Source organism: Scardinius erythrophthalmus (assembly GCF_964197995.2).
Source record: "Scardinius erythrophthalmus genome assembly, chromosome: 3".
In the NCBI taxonomy this organism is placed as follows: Eukaryota; Metazoa; Chordata; class Actinopteri; order Cypriniformes; family Leuciscidae; genus Scardinius; species Scardinius erythrophthalmus.
The window spans coordinates 52376184-52397830 of NC_138223.1; the positions used below are offsets into that span (position 1 = coordinate 52376184).

At 41.3% G+C, this 21647-nt stretch overlaps 1 protein-coding gene across 1 annotated transcript in view; it reads left to right on the forward strand.

The window, feature by feature from the left end:
* The window catches only part of LOC308688280 (lachesin-like), a 53207-nt gene extending 33090 nt beyond the window's left edge, over positions 1–20117 (forward strand). Inside the window, exons 3-9 of the mRNA XM_081361241.1 lie at positions 12549–12800; positions 12889–13140; positions 17728–17970; positions 18054–18150; positions 18269–18308; positions 18978–19055; positions 19139–20117. Coding sequence (XP_081217367.1) covers positions 12549–12800; positions 12889–13140; positions 17728–17970; positions 18054–18150; positions 18269–18308; positions 18978–19055; positions 19139–19207 — 1031 coding nt within the window. The 3' untranslated portion in view covers positions 19208–20117. The remainder of the gene's footprint in view (positions 1–12548; positions 12801–12888; positions 13141–17727; positions 17971–18053; positions 18151–18268; positions 18309–18977; positions 19056–19138) is intronic.
* Positions 20118–21647: the final 1530 nt, after the last annotated feature.

The following is a 21647-nucleotide window of genomic DNA, read 5'->3' on the forward strand; positions in this document are numbered from 1 at the left end:
CGGAGTGGTAGGCCGAATCGGGAGAAGATGTGGTTCATCAGGAGATATGCCGTTGTTTGGGCAGTGTCGTTGGGTGCTGGCAGACACTCTACCCATTTGGTAAACTGGCACACTACCGTGAGAAAGTATTTATTGCCTCTTGATGACCGGGGGAGGGGTCCTACCCAGTCGATTTGAAGGTCTGACCAGGGGAACGTGATTCCTCTGCGTTGCAACGGGGCTCTGTGAGTCAGGTTTGTTGGGTGAAACTGACAGCAGACCAGGCATTCTCTCACATATTCTGCCACATCCTGTTGCATACATGGCCAGTATGCCACCTGTCTAAGTGTCTCATATGTGGCTCTGGTACCGTGGTGCCCAGCATATGGTGCGTTGTGGGCGTGATTTATCATTTCCCCCCTTTGACAGCGAGGTACCACGAGTTTTAGCGAAGTGGTGTCATCGTTGACAAACCAAAGAATGTCGTCCCGCACACGTAACATGTGTCTGGAGTTGTATAGATGTCTGAGATCGGAGTCATCAGTGAGATTTGAAGGTGTGAGAGGGGAGGTGGAGGGGTCGAGGAGGTGCGTTTTAATTGCCTGTATGGCAGTGTCTGATGCTTGCATATCTGCAAGGTCGTTGTTGGAAATTTGTGGTGTAAGTGACAGAAGTTCTGACGCAGGTGCTGTTGCAGGTGCGGTTTGCTTTCTGCGGGTTATCACTGCTACTTCTGGGGTGGGTGGGGCTTTTGGGGAAACCCACGGTTCTCCGTGTAGGGCGCCCGCTTTTGCGAGGGCGTCAGTGTGGTCGTTGAGGTCTTTGTCTTGGCCTGGGAGTTTAGAATGTCCTTTCACCTTCTTCCAGTACACGGTAATGTCGTGTGTTGTTGTGATGTTGACACATTCTTGGAACAGGTGTTGATGTTTGACGGGTTTGTTGTTAGCAGTTGTGAAACCATTTTGTTTCCAGGTTGGAAGATGGCACACAAAACTGAGTCTGGCATAGTTCGAGTCTGTGCAGATAAGCAGTTCTTTGAGGTTATGGGCTGCTGCGATTTGCAGGGTAATGAGAATTGCTGCTATTTCTGCGTATTGTGATGACTGGGGGCCCAGCTTGAAGTTTTGGGGTGGGCATGGGTGGTTGTTTACCCACAGTACCCCTGCGCCAGCTTTTAGGATGCCCTCGCTGTTGTAGGAACATCCGTCGACGTAAGCTGTGGGCATGCCTTCGCACGCATTTTTGTCAAAGTACCTGTGGCAGGTCAGTTGTGGCTGCTGGGGCTCAGGTGTATTTAGCGTTGCAGCAGGTGCGTTGTCAGAGCAGTCTTGACATGCCGCCAGACCGTTACCTAGAGCGGATTTGTGGTTTTGTGCATATCTGGCTTCGACGTTTCGTCCTTGGAGAGCCATTAGCCATGTAGCTATGCGTGAGTTGGTGACCACACCGTCTCTTATCCGTTGGCTGTTAAGGAACATGACGGGCTGGTGGCAAGTCTCAATGATGACCTTTTGTGCTCCAATGTAGTTGGAGAAGCGCTGAATGGCCCATACCGTACAGAGCAAAGCTTTTTCACAGTCAGAGAATTTGCATTCTGGAGGGAGAAGTGTCTTGCTGGCATATGCGATCACCTTTTTGTCTTGGTCATGCCGTTGGTATAGGCCAGCACTTAGACATTGGTTTGAAAACCCAGCGTCGAGGTGGAATTCTTTTTGCGGATCAGGGTACGCAAGGCAAGGGGCTGAGCATAAATGTTTTTTAAGTTCTTTCATGGCGTGTTCTTGGGCGTCTGACCAGACGAAAGGGCAGTCCTTTTTCAGCAGAGCTGTGAGAGGCCTGGCTATGTCTGAATAGTGTTCGATGAATTGCCGGGAGTAATTGCATACTCCCAGAAAGCTTCGAAGTTCCGAGACGTTGGTGGGAGGCTTGATGTTTTGGATGGCATGGATGCGGTTTGATTGTGGTTCGATGCCATGGTGTCCAATGAGCAGGCCCACGTAATTTACCTTTTTGCGACACCACTGCCCCTTGTGTAGAGCTATTTTGGCGCCGGCAGCAGATAACTGGTTCAGAACATAGTCAATTTCTTTTAGGTGGTCGGCCACCGTCGTGCTTTTCATGAGCACATCGTCAACGTAAATCAGGTTACCTCTCGTCCTGGCGTCAGGGCAGGCTTTGTTTAAGAAGATGTTGAACTCAGCTGGTGAGTTTGCATACCCGAATGGGCATCGGTTGAAGGTGTACTGGCGGTTGCCGAAGGTGAAGGCCAACTTGTGTTGGTCGTCTGGGTGCACTGGAATAGTCCAGAATCCAGAGGCCACATCGAGTGTAGAGAAGATGGTGGCTCCCCTGATTCTGGGTATTTCTTGCTCCAGTTGTGTCATGGGCCATCGTGACAACGGCACCTGCTGATTTAGTTTTCGATAGTCTATTGTTGGCCGCCATTTGCCGTTTGGCTTGAGAACGGGCCAGATGGGTGCAGAGTAGGTGGAATTACAATTTCGAATTACACCTTTTTCAAGCATGGATTCGATGATTTCCTGCACTGGTTCGTGTGAGGCAATGGGAATCTTGTATTGCTTGACAAAGGTGGGAGGAGCCTTGGGGTGCGTGGGTATGCGCACTGTGTGGAGGTTGGTGAGACCACAGTCTAAAGAGTCTTTAGCAAAGTGTTCTTTGAATTTATATAGGACTTGTCGTAGCTTTTGGCGATTGGCATTGTCCTGAAGTGCGTCAGCATCCTGTAGAATTTGTTGCACTTGGGATTCAAAACCTGGATACGGTTCCTCCGTAGGCTTGTCGTCAGTTGAGCTGGTTGTGACAGGCGTGGCAGGTGTATCAGTCTCAGTGACAGGCATGGCAGGTGTATCAGTTTCAGTGACAGGCTGGTGGGAGACTGTGTACACTGTGAGCTGTTTGTCCTCTGTCAGCTCCGTTCTGCACACCTGGTTTTTGGCCACCGGCATGACAGATGTGATGGCAATGAATTGGAAGGGTGTTGTGAGCAATGTGTTGTCAGTATGCCCTTCAGGTATCAGTGCAGGTGGAATGGGCCCTATGACGGGTAACGTCAGGTCAAAGTCATGAAAGGCGTGACTGACTAGCCATCCCAGTCTGTAGGCTTTGGGGATGCCGATGTCAGTTGCCGTGCAATTGTTGAATAGGATGTAGACTACCCGAGATGACACTTCAGTGAGGGGTGTGGCTTCGAGGGTTAGTCCGAGTTCCACGCACTCAGGTGAAGGCTGGAAGAAGGCCAGTGTGTGGTTTAGGGTTTGGCCTTGTCGCAGGTTGAGCCGTACAGCGACCCCCTTAGTGTAAGCAGGCATCACCGTTCCCTGTTCGTTGATAAGAGTGCAGACTTCTGGAATGGTCTGCCCTGACAGTAGATTGTCATGGCTGATGGGAACAGGTGGCTGTAAAGTCAAGGGAGCCCATACAACTTCATTAATCATGTCCACATGAGCCTTGAGGCGAATCAAAATGTCTGCTCCAATGAAAACGTTGTGGGCTGGGTCTTCCAGAATCAGAAAGTAATGGGTCAAGTGTCGGTGATTCCATGTCAAGTTCAAAGCACAGATTCCTTTGGCAGATGTCATTGAGGATGGATCTGGGTTCAAAGGGAAACGTGTGCGTTTGCAGGTGTAGGGCAGGTCTGGAGTCTTTTCAATGATTGCATTGAATAGGGAGAGACTTATGGCTGAGTTATCTGCCCATAGTGCCAGGGTAATGTCTGTTGTGGTCACATCCTGCAACTGCAGGGGAGTTTTTACTTGGGGGCGGTAATTATCAGAGTCTGGCGTTGTTCTGAATGTGCAGAGTAGCGAACTTGAACCCTGATCAGCTGTGGGGACTTTGTCCTCGTGTCTGGCTGATGGAACTCCCGTGAACCTTGTGGTTTGACAGTCTGGTTCGATGGAGTCGTGTGGCTGAAGGGGGTGTGGTTCGCGCACCTGCGCCCAAACTTGTAGGTGCTTGAGGTCTAATAATGGTTCAAAGCGGTCCAGCAGGTCCTTGCCTACGAGAAATTGATAAGTATTTACTGGAGAAATGTATACCGGGTGGACTATGCTCATTGGACCGATGGTCAGATGAATGGGAGCTACATTATTTAGCTGGATGTCATTCTGGCTGTATGACTGTACGTTCAGCTCACACGTGTGGAATTTAAGAGTTCTGTTTTGTCTTTGAGCTTCCCACTTCAGTTTTTCAAACAGTTGAGCAGAAATAAGCGTTAGATCAGAGCCGGTGTCCACCAGTGCTTCGATATGCATGTCCTTTTCCAAGGTAATTGTTAAGTACAGTTTTCGTGCCACTCCTCTCTCAATTAGGTTACCCAGCAGTTGTGGTGTAGGATCTTGTGTATTGATTGACAAGCAGTGAGGGTGAGTCTGGGGTGGCTCGTTGTGGTTGCAGATCAACAAGACCGCACTGTCTGGGACCTTATCGTGAGAGCTGTTGCAGTCCTGTTCAGGGAGTGGCGTTGTCAGCTGGCTGTGGTGAGTGACGCGGTCGTTTGTTGCTGTAACAGCAGGTTCAAAAGTCTGTGGTTTGACAGCAGTGTTTTGTGGGGCTGTCAGCTGAATGGAGTGAGTGGAGCTGTCATTGGGTAATGAAACAGCAAGTTCAAAAGTCTGTGGTTTGACAGCAGGGTTTTGTGGGGCTGTCATCTGAATGGAGTGATTAGAGCTGTCATTCAATGATGTAACAGCAGGTTTAACAGTCTGTGGATTGACAGCAGTGTTTTGTGGTGCTGTCAACTGGCTGGAGTTAGTGGAGTTGGTAGTGTGGGAAGCATTGGGTCCAGGCCTGTGGATTAGTCATGCAGTGTCTGGTTTATCTTTGTCTTCCTTGTGGGGTTTCCTTTGGAGAAGCTCTTTCAGGATGTTTACAAGTTCTGTTGTGTCAGGCGTGGCTGCACTGTTCCCGCTGGATTTGGGCTCCATCTTGAGCTTACCGGTGTCTTGTCGGGAGGGGTCCCGTTGCCGGTTCTCTGGGCTTGTGTTTCGGGGAGATCGGGGTCGGCCTCTCCTGGGGTGTCGGTCGGCATCCCAGCTGCCCCCCCCCTTTTGATTGTGGGGGAAGTGCTGCCGGTCCCAGGACCCCCTGAAACGGTCATTTTGTGGTTTTGGGCGGGTTCCCCCCCGCCCACGCTGTCCTCTGCCAGCTTGGAACGGTCGTGGCTGTCTGTTGCTGGGTCCGTAGTTGGTAGGCTGTGCACCTTCTAAATTCAGTTCTGGAAAGGGTGCAGTGACAGGGAAAACTGTGGGGTATTTCCCAGGTTTGTCAGACCCAGTCGTTTGTTTTACGTATGCTTTGTGGGCCAGGTCACGTAATTGTTGAATTGACAGGGTCCGTGGACAAACTAAAACGCCCAGGTGTGCACTTTGAGTGGGGTGGAGATTCCGCAGGAAAAGCGTTTTGAAACTAACGTCCTCTTCCATAAATGCCTCATTCCTCGGTCCGAAGTAAGCGAGTCGCAGACGTTCGTAGTAGGCTTGCGGTGTTTCCAGACGAGCTTGTTTGAGGTCCATTGCCGCAATGATGCCTTGGTCCGAGTCTGGGTTAGAGAATTCGCGGATCAGGGCTTGTCGTAATTGTGGATAATTCTGTTTCACAGATTCTGGCTGTCTATCAAGGAAACTTCTTACAATACGACCAGAAGTGGTCCGAAGGAGGTATAACTTGTCCCAAGTCGTGACGTTGTCCACGGTTTGTAAGTGGAATTCAATGTCGGTTAAGTAAGAGTACACGTCGTTGCCCCCGGCTGGATTTGGATTGAATGTAGGGATGTTTCTTGCAAGCTTGTCCAGTTCTTTGGATGCTGTGCGGTGACTGGTGGCTCGTCCTTCCGGGACGGGGCCAGCAGGTGAGATAGCGTCAAGACGTGGGTTTTCCTCTTCTTCTTTAGCTTGAAGGGTTTGGCTGTGACCTGCAGGTTTACGGGTGGGGAGAGACGGGGTGATGTGTGTCTCCCCCGCCCGCTTACCTTGTAGTTCGTACGCATGTTTGAGTTCACGGTGGACGATATCCAGCTCGTCTTTGAGATCATATCTTTGTTGGACGAGCTCGTCAATTTCAGCTTGGGCTTTCTGCAACAATGTTTCGCAAGCTTTGACTCTAGCGTCTCTGTCTTTTAATTCTGTGCGTGCTCTTGCTAGCAGCTCCTCTCCACATAGTAGCTTGTCATTGAGGGCTGCTGTGTTCTGTTTCTCCGTCTCCACTGTCCTGTCTGTGTCCAGACGCAGGTCTTCCAGGGCCTGCTGTAGTCTTTCCACTTCCTGTTGTAGTTCTGGACGTGTGTCCTCCTCATCCTCCAGAAGTAACTCCTCCAGACGCTGCTGGGTTTGTTCCTTTTGTTTGCAGGTTTCCTCCAGCTGAGTCTTTAGTCCAGCGGTGTCTTTTTCCAGCTTGGCCTTGTCCTCCTCCAGTAGTCGTGCCTGTGACACAAGATAGTGAGAGAGACTCCCGACGATGCGGCTCCAGTCTTTTGAACTGTAGGCCTGCGTGGGGTCCTGGGACATGATCTGGTCCACCTTGTTGTCCAGTTCCTGTTGGGTCAGGAGCTTTGGGTCACCGAAGTCTTTGGGTAGGCACCCCGTAGTTATGGCTGATAACCACGCCTCCAGGCTGTTCCAGTGTTCCGCAGGACTGGATGCACGTGACATTTTGACTCACTGTAGGCGAGAGAAACACAACACACAAGACACACAAGAAGGGCCAATGCAACCGGGTCGTGAAACTAATAAACTATAGGACGGTGTGCCGTCTATAGAAATTTTGGGCTAACTGACTTTAGACAGTTAGGCGGGTCAGTTTGGGACCCGGAATAGAGACTGTTCAGTTGTCCCTGTGTTACCTAGCCTGTTGGGATCTCGTTGATACACTGAAAAACAGGTTATAACAGAACATGCAAGGCACGCGTAGGTGAGGATTGAAAAGGAAGGACGAAACAAAATTAAACAAAAATGTCAGTGAGTTGATCTGGACTGTACTTTGGACACTAATAGCACGAGGGATGTGCACAGAGGAAAATATTTATGATTATGTGGTTTATAAGAAAGACAAGGGTTTGTTTTTTTTCTGTTTTTTTTTGTTTTGTTTTTTTGTTTGATTATCAAAGTTCAGTTTACCTGAAATGGATGGAGGTCAACCCAGCCGGCCCCTGCTGAGCTCGTTCAACCTTCCTGGCGCTCCAAACACTTGGCCGCCGTGACTTTGGATTCTCCGTTACTCTGCTCACGACCACGCCCACTCAAACAGAGTGACCGTAAACACAACCCTGGTAGTCCCGGAGGTACCAACCAACCAAACGCAATGTAAAGGTGGGTACTACCCAGAACCCACTAGGCCGTAGGCCTAGAGTGACAGGGACTGTCGTTGGTTTGGGCAGTGGTCCCAACAATTAACTTTTGCGTTGGCGTAGAGGCTGGCACTCCGAGGCACCGGATTGCTGATGTCACTACTGCGTGCCGCGGCCAGTGGCAGAGACAGGAGAAATTCAAGAGTCACCTGCACGGTCAGAGTCGGTAACGTCAGTCGGCCAACTTGCCCACAGAGGTCTGCTCGGGGTTCCCCCCCAGTCCACTGCAGGCGCTGAGAGTTTTGCCTATAGGACACACAAGATGGAGTGAACAGAGTAGCTTAAAGTGAATTTAAGATTTCTGGCTTACACCAAATTGAGTTATGGGGAAAATAGGACAAAAGTCAGATGGGCCTGCGAGGGGTAACTGAAAACAATAATAATACAAATGATAAAGAAAACTTTGGAGAGAGAAAGAAAATCAAAGTAACCTGGAAGAGGGTGTGGTGGACTGCTGCAGTGGGTTACTTAGGCCTCAAGGGGGCGTCTCTCTGTGGTGCACCCTAATTGTTTGACACAATTTAAAATCTTAATTCAACATTGGTTCAAGATCACATCCAACTAAGCCTGAGGAAGAGTCACAAGTGAATTAGAATTGATTTTGTATAATAATCACAATAACTGAAGTTATTAAATTTAGTAACTCTATAAATTTGTAGCAGGCAGATGGCTGGCTTGAGAAAGGCTCGGCCACCAGAGGGCGGTGTCCTGCTCAGGGCTTAAGATGACTGGAATGTGAAAATGGAAGTAACCAAATTAAATTAAGTTTAAATTTCACCTCAAATCTAAATTTCCTTGGAGAGAAAAGTTTGGTTGTCTTAGAGAAATAGAAAGATTTAACAAAAATTAATAGAACAAAAATAAAATAATCACTATAACATCGAATTTGTTATTAGATGATTATTGAATGGGAATAGAACCAAACAGAATCACTGAGGCAGATTTAGAACTGGAAACAGCAGAGTAGAGTGACTAGAGAGGAGGAGGGATAGTTGACCCGGAGGGGCGTGGCCACGAGGGGCGCTGTTCGCTTCCGGGTGAGCTATCAGTGTTTTTGGATCGAGACACTCTATAACTTCCGGTTCCCTTTCTGGGAAGTTAAAATTCACCATAAAATGTCTCAGTCCAAAATAAAAGGGTTGTTTTAACGAACTTAGCGTGCTGTAAATACAAATATGTATTTAAACAACTTCTTAGATACTTACGACCGTCAATTTTGAATCACCAACAATCAGGGCGGAAGGAATAACGACCAACAGGTCTTTACCTGTGGTTGACCACACGGTGGCAGTGTTACGCTAACGCGGAACGCGTCACCGGGGCGGTAATTTGAGACGTATCAGAAATTACACTTTGCAAACGTGCAGGCCTTCGCACGCACCAAACAACGCTGCAAAATAAATTCTTTAAAGACCACGGCCGGTCTTTGCAAACATAAAACAACACTGCAAATCAAAAGTTCGCGGCGGAACTGTTTCTGGTCTTTATAGACGCTTGAACGGGGTTTTCCTTCTGGTTAGCTAGACCAATGCGTTAACCCGTATTTTATCGTTACTTAACGACATACAATAGAATATATATTCTTTTCTGACCGGAGTAGCTACTTACTTATTGCTCTCGGGATTTACAGAAATACCGGTAATAATGCCTGAGGGACTCCTCTGTTCCCATACAGGTCTCAATACAGAATTACATGTAAGGTCACAATAAAAAGAGGATTTTTTTTTTTCTCTAATTCTGGACTCGCAACAACACTGTAAATACTGCAGTTTTCCTTCACAACCAGACGTGCTGGCGGGTTATGGCTTTTCGCCCTTTGATCAGTTTTCGAGTCGACTTATTCAGTAATGCAATACTTATTCAATAACGTTATAAGATTCAAACGCGCACAAAATCATTAAACTTTTGAAAAAAATCACACATGAATACAAACTTGCACAATCTGTATCAAACTGAGTATGAGAGTGCCCGCCGTTCTAGACACCAATAAATATGTAACAACAATGACTTATGTTAGGGAATTAATTAGCTCAAATTAGCATTAATGTGACTATGCATATGTTGCTTACATGAATTAAAGAATTACCAAATAGGGAATTGGTCAAAACCTCGGCTTATATCAGAGGTTACACAATCGCTTGTAGTACTCACTGATATAGACGGGTAGAATATGTTCAATTTGGGGAAATTTTAGATACAAGTTGAAGAATGTTCATTTATTGTACGAACTGTATGTCCAGCACACAAAATGTACAATATCTGAACGGAAATCTCACGTCTTTAACACTGATAGACAATTTATTCTCTGTGGCCACAAGAAAATAAAGATCTTAGTGTTTTAGACCATTTGAGATTTCTTTCAATAGTAAAATTTATCGTAGAGCGTTAAGAGGTAAAGATCTGCACTACTCAGGGACTCAGTATTGAAACAAACAGGCAAACTTAATTCAAATGATTTAACAAAGTTTATTCAAACGAGCTACTGGTTACATGTACTAATTTTCAATCACACAGGAGTAAATATGCATAAACAAAACAATATACGATCGCAAATAGGGAATACAACAAAATAAACGTAAGATAAAAAGGTTAGAGTAGGGGAAGGAAGAAGGGAGAATATAAGAGAGAGAGAGAGAATTTTAAGAAAGGGTTTTGTGTGTGTACACTGAGAGCGTGGTAAGGAGAGGTGTGTGTGTGTGTGTATGTGTGTGTGTAGGAGCACGCCTTTAGCAGCACGTGGCCGTGTGTTTATGTCTAGGAGACACGTGAAGAGGTGGGCGTGTATGTGTGTGTGTAGGTGCAGATGTGTGCGTCGAAGAGTGTGTAAGTGTGAGTAAAGAGAAATGAGAGATAGGTAGAGACAGTTCAGTCAGTCACAACAAGACCCCAATAGGCACAGCAGTATTAGACACTTTAAACAGCACTTCAGGTTGGAAATTAAGGTCTACGTTACGTCTGAGTTGTAGATCGGCCCTCTTTGTGTGGTCTCGTCTGTGTTGGACGGAAGCGGAGTCACGTGATCACAGCGTCTAGTTGCTATAGCGACTTGAAGCGAGCGGAACTCAGCAAAATGATCTTTAGCTTTAAGTTGGTATCTTGGGTTGGTTGAAGGAGACTATCAACTGAAGTAAAAGTAGTTTTAAGAAAATAAAACTTGGAAGAAAAATGAAAATAAACGCGAACGAAGCTTCCAAGGATGGAAGAAGGCGTGTCGTCTCTCTCTCTCTGGCGATGTGCGTTGAGATCAGAGAAGCGCGGCATTTTGAAGGGGTTAAGCCCAGCCTCTTTAGGTGCATGACCCAATCGCCTGGAAGGGCGATTGTGACTACCTTCTGACGTTTTGTGGAGGCTCACGCCCCTTCCTAATAGTTAAGGAGAAGCTAAATTTGTTCCTATCGTTAATAACACTGGATTTAATAAAATAATGCGTCTTCGGAGATTTTGGGTTAAAGATTCCACACCGTTGGGATTTATGGAACACAATGATACCACGAATGGTATCTCTATGACATAGTCACCCGCGGATACCTGATTTTTCGCGATTATAGTCACATCAAATGGATTACAAATCAATAAAACTATATAGGCATAATATTTGGGACAAAGGGATCATGCATACATCAAGAGAATACATTTTAAACATTTCACAAGATGATTTTGATTCACACGTGGTAGGATCTGTGTGTGTTTCCTTGTGTGTGTGCGCTGGAAGAGTCACTGAAGGTTCATCCTGCTGCGTTGAACTTTTGTCCCCGAGCACGGGGTGAGAGAGTCTAGGTGTGTGCGTGTTACTCGGTCTGATTAGATTAGCGGTCGAACAGAGTCTGGTTGTTTTCTTACGTGTTGCCTGAGGGTCTACATGTAAATGAATGTCTGACAGAGAGTCCCTAGGGTCCTCTTGAGATTGCTTTTATTGGTCAGGGGGGATTGCTCTTGGTGATCAGCGGATGTTCGCGGAGCCATAAACTAGAAGTCAGCAGTAAGGGATCTCTGTTTTCAGATAGATAGTTAATGATTTAGGTCATTCGTAGGCGCCGTTGGGTCTGGGGTCCAGGAAGGAAGGATCTTAAGACAATAGAGGTGTTTGTGGATTAGGACACCAATGATTTAATTAGGTCTCAGAGCAAAAGGGGATTTGAAGACAGGCTAATTTCAGTAAATTAACATATAGAGAGATAGAGCTGGTGATCTGACCATCTGATGTGCGTTACATGTTTGCACAAATCATTTCACCAGACTGCTATATAAACGAGAACATTGAAAAAGGTATTAGCTCCTGTCTGAGTATGTGTTGTTTATGTGCCTAATGACTGTCATAGTCTCACAGACTGCTTATTTTTTAAACAGATCAGTAAAATGTTAGTGCTTCAGCCCTGACAGTTGTACCTAACACTGCATAGATAACGTTACGCATCACGGACAAGCCTACATTTACCGGAAAAAGGTTTTTCATGACCATTAGCTGTAACATCAATCTGTCAATGAACTAATGTTGGCTATACATCAGTAAACACATAGCATTCATATCTTTTCACTACTCTACCCTGCCAGTACAAACAAAGATAGATCAAAGTGACATTAGTTAACCAACCATTCAGAAACATCCTGTTTTCCAACTCCGGTTCAATTTGATACGGTTGCACAGTGTCCTCAGAGACTCCCACTGCCATTCTTCAAAATAAACCCTCAACTGTTGTCAAGGCACCACTCCACTTGTGTTGTTGTGGCAAAACGCCCCTCAGAACAGAGGGGCGGGGTGAGCAAAGCTCATTATCATTTAAAGACACATGCACTTAAACGGCATGCTGAAAACAGAGCTGTCTTTGACCAGGTAAAATGAGTGTTTTCTTACAATACTAATGAGAATTTTTAATTGAAGTATATTACAAACTTTTAATTTAGACCCTAAAGAATCATATTAGCTTGTACAAAAATGGCATTATATGACCCCTTTAAGTGAAACGCTTGTCAAATTTCATCATGTTGGACGTCCTGCTGCTCTTTTCCAGCATCTGTACAGGTGAGTTTGAGACTCTCAGCTCTTTTACACAGAGTGTGTGTGTGTGTGTGTGTGTGTGTGTGTGTGTGTGTGTGTGTGTGTGTGTGTGTGTGTGTGTGTGTGTGTTGGACCAAAAAACACACTGTTCACATCTAAATTCATAATTTTCTTATATCTGTAGTGAATCTCCATTGTTGTCTATTTAAGACTTTCCCAGGAGCGTCTCAGTGTCCATCAGTCCATCTGGTGTAATAGTGGAGGGAGATTCAGTGACTCTGAACTGCATCAGTGACTCAAACCCTCCTGCAGAAATCAGCTGGTTTAAAGGAGGAACGATTGTAGGATCTGGAAGAATCTACAGCATCTCAAAGATCAGCTCTGATGACAGTGGAGAATACAAGTGCAAGTCCATCAATAAATATGGAGAGAAATACTCCGCTGTGACTTTAAATGTCATGTGTGAGTTAATGATCGTACATTGTTTCAAATTTCCAAATTCATTCATTTTTTAATGTTTATTGTGAATTTTCAATTTTTTTCCTTTTAGACCCTCCCAGGAGCGTCTTAGTGTTTATCAGTCCATCTGTTGTAATAGTGGAGGGAGATTCAGTGACTCTGAACTGCATCAGTGACTCAAACCCTCCTGCAGTAATCTACTGGTTTAAAGGAGGAACGACTGTAGGATCTGGAAGAATCTACAGCATCTCAAAGATCAGCTCTGATGACAGTGGAGAATACAAGTGCAAGTCCATCAATAAATATGGAGAGAAATACTCCGCTGTGACTTTAAACGTCATGTGTGAGTTAATGATAAAACATAAGATGCAAATTTTCTGTTTTGATAAATTCAGTCCATATTAGCAATTTTAAAAACGTGTAATATGAGTTATTAATAATAACTAGAAAAAAAAGTTTGTTGAGACAAACTTTAAGTTGGCTTGAGAAAGCCGGACCAGAGAGTTTGAAGAAGTTAAAAGTAGTTAGAAGTTTAAAGTAGTTAAAAGTTTGAAGTAGTTTGAAGTTTAAAGTAGTTTAAATTTTGATTGATAAATTAGTTAGAAAGAAAGAATAGTTAGAAAGAAAGAATAGTTAGAAAGAAAGAAAGAAAGAAAGAAAGAAAGAAAAAAAGAAAAAAGAAAGAAAGATTAGTTAGAAAGAAAGAAAGAAAGAAAGAAAGAAAGAAAGATTAGGTAGAAAGAAAGAAAAGTTAGAAAGAAAGAAAGAAAGAAAGAAAGAAAGAAAGAAAGAAAGAAAAAGAAAGAAAAAGAAGAAAGAAAGATTAGTTAGAAAGAAAGAGAAAGATTAGGTATAAAGAAAGAAAGAAAGAAAGAAAGAAAGAAAGAAAGATTAGGTAGAAAGAAAGAATGAAAGAAAAAATAAAGAAAGATTAGGTAGAAAGAAAGATTAGGTAGAAAGAAAGAAAGATTAGGTAGAAAGAAAGAAAGAAAGAAAGAAAGAAAGAAAGAAAGAAAGAAAGAAAGAAAGAAAGAAAGAAAGAAAGAAAGAAAAAGATTAGGTAGAAAGAAAGAATGAAAGAAAAAGGAAAAAAAAGATTAGCTAGAAAGAAATAAAGAAAGACAGATTAGTTAGAAAGAAAGAAAGAAAGAAAGAAAGAAAGATTAGTTAGAAAGAAAGAAAAAAGAAAGAAAAGCAAGAAAGAAGAAAGAAAGATTAGTTAAAAGGAAAGAAGAAAGAAAAAAGAAAGATTAGTTAGAAAGAAAGAAAAGTAAGAAAGAAAAAAGAAAGATTAGTTAAAACGAAAGAAGAAAGAAAAAAAGAAAGATTAGTTAGAAAGAAAGAAAAGTAAGAAAGAAAGAAAAAAGAAAGATTAGTTAGAAAGAAAGAAAAGCAAGAAAGAAAAGAAAGATTAGTTAGAAAGAAAGAAAAAGAAAAAAGAAAGATTAGCTAGAAAGAAAGAAGAAAGATTAGTTAGAAAGAAAGAAAAAAGAAAGATTTGTTAGAAAGTAAAGAAAGATTAGTTAGAAAGATTAGATAGAAAGATAAGTTAGAAAGAAAGATTAGAAAGAAGAAAGATTAGTAAGAAAGAAAGAAAGAAAGAAAGAAAGAAAAAGATTAGGTAGAAAGAAAGAATGAAAGAAAAAAAGAAAGAAAGAAAGAAAGAAAGAAAGAAAGAAAGAAAGAAAGAAAGAAAGAAAGAAAGATTAGGTAGAAAGAAAGAAAGAAAGAAAGAAAGAAAGAAAGACAGGTTAGTTAGAAAGAAAGAAAGAAAGAAAGAAAGAAAGAAAGAAAGAAAGAAAGAAAGACAGGTTAGTTAGAAAGAAAGAAAGAAAGAAAGAAAGAAAGAAAGAAAGAAAGAAAGAAAGAAAGAAAGAAAGAAAGAAATATTAGTTAGAAAGAAAGAAAGAAAGAAAGACAGGTTAGTTAGAAAGAAAGAAAGAAAGAAAGAAAGAAAGAAAGAAAGAAAGAAATATTAGTTAGAAAGAAAGAAAGAAAGAAAGAAATATTAGTTAGAAAGAAGGAAAGATTAGGTGGAAAGAAAGAAAGAAAGAAAGAAAGAAAGAAAGAAAGAAAGAAAGAAAGAAAGAAAGAAAGAAAGATTAGTTAGAAAGAAAGAAAAAAGAAAGATTAGTAAGAAAGAAAGAAAAGTACAAAAGAAAAAAGAAAGAAAGATTAGTTAGAACGAAAGAAAGAAAAAAGAAAGATTAGTTAGAAAGAAAGAAAAGTAAGAAAGAAAGAAAAAAGAAAGATTAGTTAGAAAGAAAGAAAGAAAAGTAAGCAAGAAAGAAAAGAAAGATTAGTTAGAAAGAAAAAGAAAAAAGAAATATTAGCTAGAAAGAAAGAAGAAAGATTGGCTAGAAAGAAAGAAAAAATAAAGAAAGATTAGTTAGAAAAAAAAGAAAGAAAGAAAGAAAGAAACATTAATTAGCTAGAAAGAAAGAGAAATATTAGTTAGAAAGAAAGAATGAATGAATGGTGGATTAGAAAGAAAGAAAGAAAGAAAGAAAGAAAGAAAGAAAGAAAGAAAGAAAGAAAGAAAGAAAGAAAGATGGATTAGTTAGAAAGAAAGATTAGATAGAAAGATAGATTAGTTAGAATGAAAGAAAGATAGATTAGTTAGAAAGAAATATGGATTAGTTAGTTAAAAAGAAAGAAAGATGGATTATTTAGTTAAAAAGAAAGATAGATTAGTTAGTTAAAAAGAAAGATAGATTAGTTAGAAAGATATAGATAGATAGATAGATAGATAGATAGATAGATAGATAGATAGATAGATAGATAGATAGATAGATAGATAGATAGATAGATAGATAGATAGATAGATAGATAGATGGAAAAGGTTTGGAGATAGATAGATAGATAGATAGATAGATAGATAGATAGATAGATAGATAGATAGATAGATAGATAGATAGATAGATAGATAGATAGATAGATAGATAAGGTTTGAAGATAGATAGATAGATAGATAGATAGATAGATAGATAGATAGATAGATAGATAGATAGATAGATAGATAGATAGATAGATAGATAGATAGATAGATAGATAGATAGATAAGGTTTGAAGATAAATAGATCTCAGAAAGAAAGATAGATTAGTTAGAAAGAAAGATGGATTAGTTAGTTAAAAAGAAAGAAAGATGGATTATTTAGTTCAAAAGAAAGATAGATTAGTTAGTTAAAAAGAAAGATAGATTAGTTAGAAAGATATAGATAGATAGATAGATAGATAGATAGATAGATAGATAGATAGATAGATAGATAGATAGATAGATAAGTTTTGAAGATAGATAGATAGATAGATAGATAGATAGATAGATAGATAGATAGATAGATAGATAGATAGATAGATAGATAGATAGATAGATAGATAGATCAAGTTTGAAGATAGATAGATAGATAGATAGATAGATAGATAGATAGATCAAGTTTGAAGATAGATAGATAGATAGATAGATAGATAGATAGATAGATAGATAGATAGATAGATAGATAGATAGATAGATAGATAGATAGATAGATAGATAGATAGGGTTTGAAGATCCGTCAACAGCACTAATTAAAATCCGCACCCGACCCGACCCGCTTAAAATAGAACCGCTACCCGACCCGAACCCGAAATAAAATAAGTTTAGACTAGGCCTATCACATTATAGACACAATTACAAAAATGTTTATTGCCAGGTCATACAGAAGTTATTAGAGGAAATTAACACAAGGACAACTTCAGCCGAAGCTGTCAAAAGGCCGGTAGGCTACATGAAGAACATGGCTAACGTTACAACAAAACTGAGTAGCCTTATAACATTTTACCAATCGAACAGATGCGGCTACAACACTATCTCTGCCACGCAATTCGTCTAGCCGACAATTTTGGGTTCAAACACGCCCTGCACACCACACATTATTAACAGTGTTAAATTTGAAAAATACTGTTCGATAGAACTGCTTTGTTACCACAGTTATCTGCGTGCTTCCTCAGTGATGAAGTTCCACATTTGCGGCTATCCAACACGAAAATGCATGCAGCAAATAAGCCTTTCACAATACTTTCTTCAGATAACTCCAAATTTCTCCCACACACTGGACTTTATTTTTGATGACGTATTGTCGACAACTTTACAATCTCCACTAGCTATTCTTTTCTTCAACTCCTCAGCATCCATCTCGACGACTGCAAGCAGATTGCGCGCCGTTATGAGGATTTTTTTAAAGTGAAAGTAACCCATACGTTATAGATTCCTGGGAGGGCGGGGCGCGTGGGCACAAATAAGCTGATGTGGATTTTAAATGATTTTATCAAAATACTGGCATATTTTTGTAGATGTGTTCCTAAAATAATGCATATATTTTTACTTTGCATGTGATTGTTTTAAACCCGTGTTTAGACCCGTGTTTCCACCGTGTCCGATCCGACCCGACCCGCACCCGTATCTGACACAGTTGGATATTTCTCACCCGTTTGAGCAAAATTTGCGGGTCGAACCCGTGCAGGACTCTAAGATAGATAGATAGATAGATAGATTTAGAATGGTAGTTTAATTGAGTCTAGGGCTTCAGAGAATTTAGATTTGAGTTTTTGGTTTGTGCACTAATGGGCCACCGTAGTCTTGGCTCAATTTGAGCAGTCTGCAATGAAAGTCTGTGGGATTTTTATGATTTTTAATATTAATTTTTAAGAAAACCGTAAGTCAAACCAGTCTGAAAAGATATAGCACACCAAGTCAGAACAGTCTGAAGGTCTGACCCGAGTTTGGAGCATGTAGCTTGAACGGTCTAGGAGTTAGTGTCCCAAAATTTGCGGTCAGAAAAAGAAGAAGAAGAAGAAGAAGTTTAAATAGGATTTCAGTAAGTTGGCTTTCTCAAGCCAACTTAATAATAATAATAATAATAATAATAATAATAATAATAATAATTGTTATTAGATCCTCCCAGGAGCGTCTCAGTGTTGATGAGTGGATCTGGTGTAATAGTGGAGGGAGATTCAGTGACTCTGAACTGCATCAGTGACTCAAACCCTCCTGCTCTGAACTTCAGCTGGTTTAAGGAGAATGAACCCTCAGCTGTTGGATCTGGACAGAGTTTCAGTGCACTACAGAGTGGACGCTTCTACTGTCAGGCTCACAATCAACATGGATCTCAGAGATCAGACGCTGTAACTGTCACAGGTGAAGCTTTTATTAACACACTCCTGTATCTTCACATCATTCATCAGTTTGGAGAGTTAATCATGATGATCTTCCTCTTTCAGTTCATCATGTTGCTGGTGGGAATGTGATTGTGATCACAGTAGCATCTGGAGGATTATTCTTCATCATCATCTTCATCATAATATTATCATTTATAATGTAAATAAAAATCTATCAATAAGGAGTACATAAATATATATTTTGAACTAATTCATAAATATATTTGATTATTCATTGTATATGAAACAATTAAATTACTTGTTTGTGTTTTTGACAGTCAGAAGAACAGAATAAACAGAAGATCTGCTATAAATGAGGTGAGATTATCAAAAATAAAAATGGCTTTTTTGTATTTCTGGTAGGACCACTATCGTCAAATACGATTGACAATTAGCATACAGTTTGGATTGGCGTTATGGTTCGGTTCTGGGCGAGAACTCTCTGCGCAGCCTAGCATAGATAAGAGCAGCAATAACCCCTCTTAGGGTGAACAGAACAGAACCAACATGAATGTTTGCAAATATATTTAATTCAAGATTTTAAGTACAACATAATTCGAGAATATATTCTGATTCAAGGGGAATGCCAAATCCTGACTGGCCGAGAGGAGGAGCTGGGGATGGAGGAGGGTAATTATCCTGAGAAACGCGATAGCTGCTGATTATACTGAAGGAGAGTATACTGTATATGTATATATATGTATACGGTGATAGGTGTCGTATTCCTATAGGTAGATGTGGATCAGCTGATGTGAGCTTGACTAACGTGACCTGCCAGAACTAACGCTACGCTTGATATTTAGAGATGTTTTTTATTGCTGGTCCAACTTGTGATCAAGTCAGTTTACATCATGTGTTGTGAAATGATCAGAATTATCAAACATCTCGTAACAAACTGACAAACTCTGATTGAGACATGAAATCACAATGTTTAAAATCTCTTCTTCTTCATTGTGCTGTAAATTCCTTCTCTCTGTTTCCCTGTAGAGCGATGATCCCAGTGCAGGCTCATATGCAGCTCTTGAGCTCAAGTCCAGATCACCTGACCTCTACGACACACTCACAGTAAGAGAAATATCAAAAACTACATGTGCAAAAGAGTTTGTGCATTCAAAAGTCACATAATATTCAATGTGTCTTTCACACAGTCTGTCCATCCCAGACCTGCTGTTCACCAGTCCGGCTCTTCTGAATATCAGAATCTGACTCTTCAGTAGCTCTTCAAGTCTTCTCAAGAAGAAACTCCCATCACTCTTACTCAATAGATACTAAACAGTCCTTACATTCATTTTTTTCAATCTATATTATATGAGCAATCTCACCAACAATAATCAAATGTTTTAAATTGTCATGTTAATTGACCCAGAAAGGTGTACTTCCATGATAAACTCCCTAGACAAAGAAAAAAAATTACCAAATAAACTTGACATTTTTTATGGATGATTTGATTGAAGAAAATCTGCAAAGGAAACAAGACAAAAAAAGTAAAGAAGGAACGAAGACGGAGGAAGGGAAAATCCTCATAAGAAGAAAATCATCCCCAAAGAAAGAGAGATGATGCAAATAATTAGACAGCAAGAGAGATTAAATAAAACAGTTAATAGGAGGAAAGCATTGTAAAGAAATTTGTTTAAAATATGAAATGGAGAAACGAACAGAGAGAGTTGATCTTCTTTTTACTGAAAAAAGAGAAACATCCACACTGTCTGTTAGAGACGCAGCCCTGTCATTGTCTAAAGTGTTGATACATACATTTGCTGTAAAGAAACGGAGCTTGAAACTGCAAACGTCCGTTATAGCTTTTAGTGCATATAGGTCAGAGTAAAGAGCAAAACATGAATAACTTTTGCTTCGCTATGAAAACTGTTAAAAGTGTGGAAAAACTGGGCAAGAAGAGCTCAGCAAATGTGGTCAACGAGCTCGCATCTACAAGAGACCAGAAAAAGAGGAGCTTGTACACACAGTTATAGGAACTCGGGGCAGCCTAAACTTGGGTGTGTTTCCCGAACAACGACGTAAATCGCTGCTTAACTACCATAGTACGATGGATCACTGAAGAAATCAACTAGCTAGTCACAACTGTTTCCTGAAACCATACTGTCGCAAATTGGTCGTTCAACCACAGCCAAAAAATATTTAAAAAAATATATTAAAGTGCAAGTCAGTGATTGTGGTCGTGTTTAGGCCAGCAGAGAAGGCCTTGCTGGCTCTGACGGCCCACCACTGTTGAAATCCTTGAAAGTTTGTAAAGCTGAAAAAAAAAAGTCAAGGCCCTGGAAAGTTTTTGCAAATAAACACACACAGATACAGGTCCTTGGAAAGTTTTCTGGTAAAAGTTCCATATTATTCCCTCCGGTCCGCGAATGTGTTATTTCGCCAACACTTTGTGGCCTGTGCACACTAGCTTGCTTGATTTAGGTTAGTTACGCACATTTACGCGTTACGCTAAGTGTTTCCCGCGTGAGGTGGGCTACTTTGTGATGTTCGTTGCCGTGACGTTCACCCGCGCACGAAACTACTACAATGGTACCTTAATGTTTCACAGACATTGCTAAAATAGGCTGAAACGTGATGCCTGGAAAATGCACGTTTCAAGATATTTTACTCACCAAAGAAGATTACAAAGAATGACTCGCCGCAGGGTTGCCACCCGTCCCGTGAAATATGGAATCGTCCCGTAGGCCTATTTAAAGGAAAAATGATACGTCCCGTATCAAATCAATGTGGGACGCGATTTGTCCCATTTTACATAGACCCACACATTCATTTGCGGGTGATTGCATATTAGCGTCTTTGTTTCCATAGCGACGGAGTCTAGACAACATGTGCTGTAAACGGGCGTAATGGGCGTTTTTTTAAACCATGTCGAGCTCACGTCCTCTTCAGATCTGAAAATAGGTATTGATGTCTGTCCAGTAACTAATGATGAACGTAAGGCGAACTGCACAGTTTAATTTGCTCACGCAGACTTCGGTGGACTTCTGTCTTAAAGGGGACATATCATGCTAAATTCACTTTTTTAGCCCTTAAATGCATTTTGTTGTATAAGTATAGAAAATTTGAAATTAGTCTCTTCAGGTGTTTCGTTGATATCTTTATATTCTGTTTTGGCCTTATTTTTCAACCTTTTCAGATTTTTCTATTCTCTATGACGTTTTGTGAACAATTATGTCACAGTATTTGCAGCAGAACTGCCAAATAAGGACATCGACTCCCGGCCCAACACTTCGAGCAATCCGCCATTTTTATTTCTCGCTTCGATTTTGTAGTCCAAGCTCAAAGATGCAGAACTTACGAGAGGGTAAGTCAAAATGTTCGGTTGTTGGATGTAGTAACCCGCACGCTTCATTACACCGTCTCCCAGCATCAGAACCTCTTCGAAGTGCCTGGTTGAGTTTTATTTTTAACGGAAATGTACCCATAAAGTCATTTTTGTGTGCGCGAACGCGAAGCACTTCAAGGATAACTACTTCAGCAACAACAGGGTTTTTCCTGCATTGAACTTGTTTTAGCGCCCGCCAAAGCGATTTTTTTGTCCCACCAAAGTCTTATTTGATCAGTGAGTAATGTTGTTGGATGTAGTAACCCACACGCTTCATTACACCGGCTAATGTAGATGAACTGCCGCGCTTGTGACAGGGCGCATGTTTAACTGAA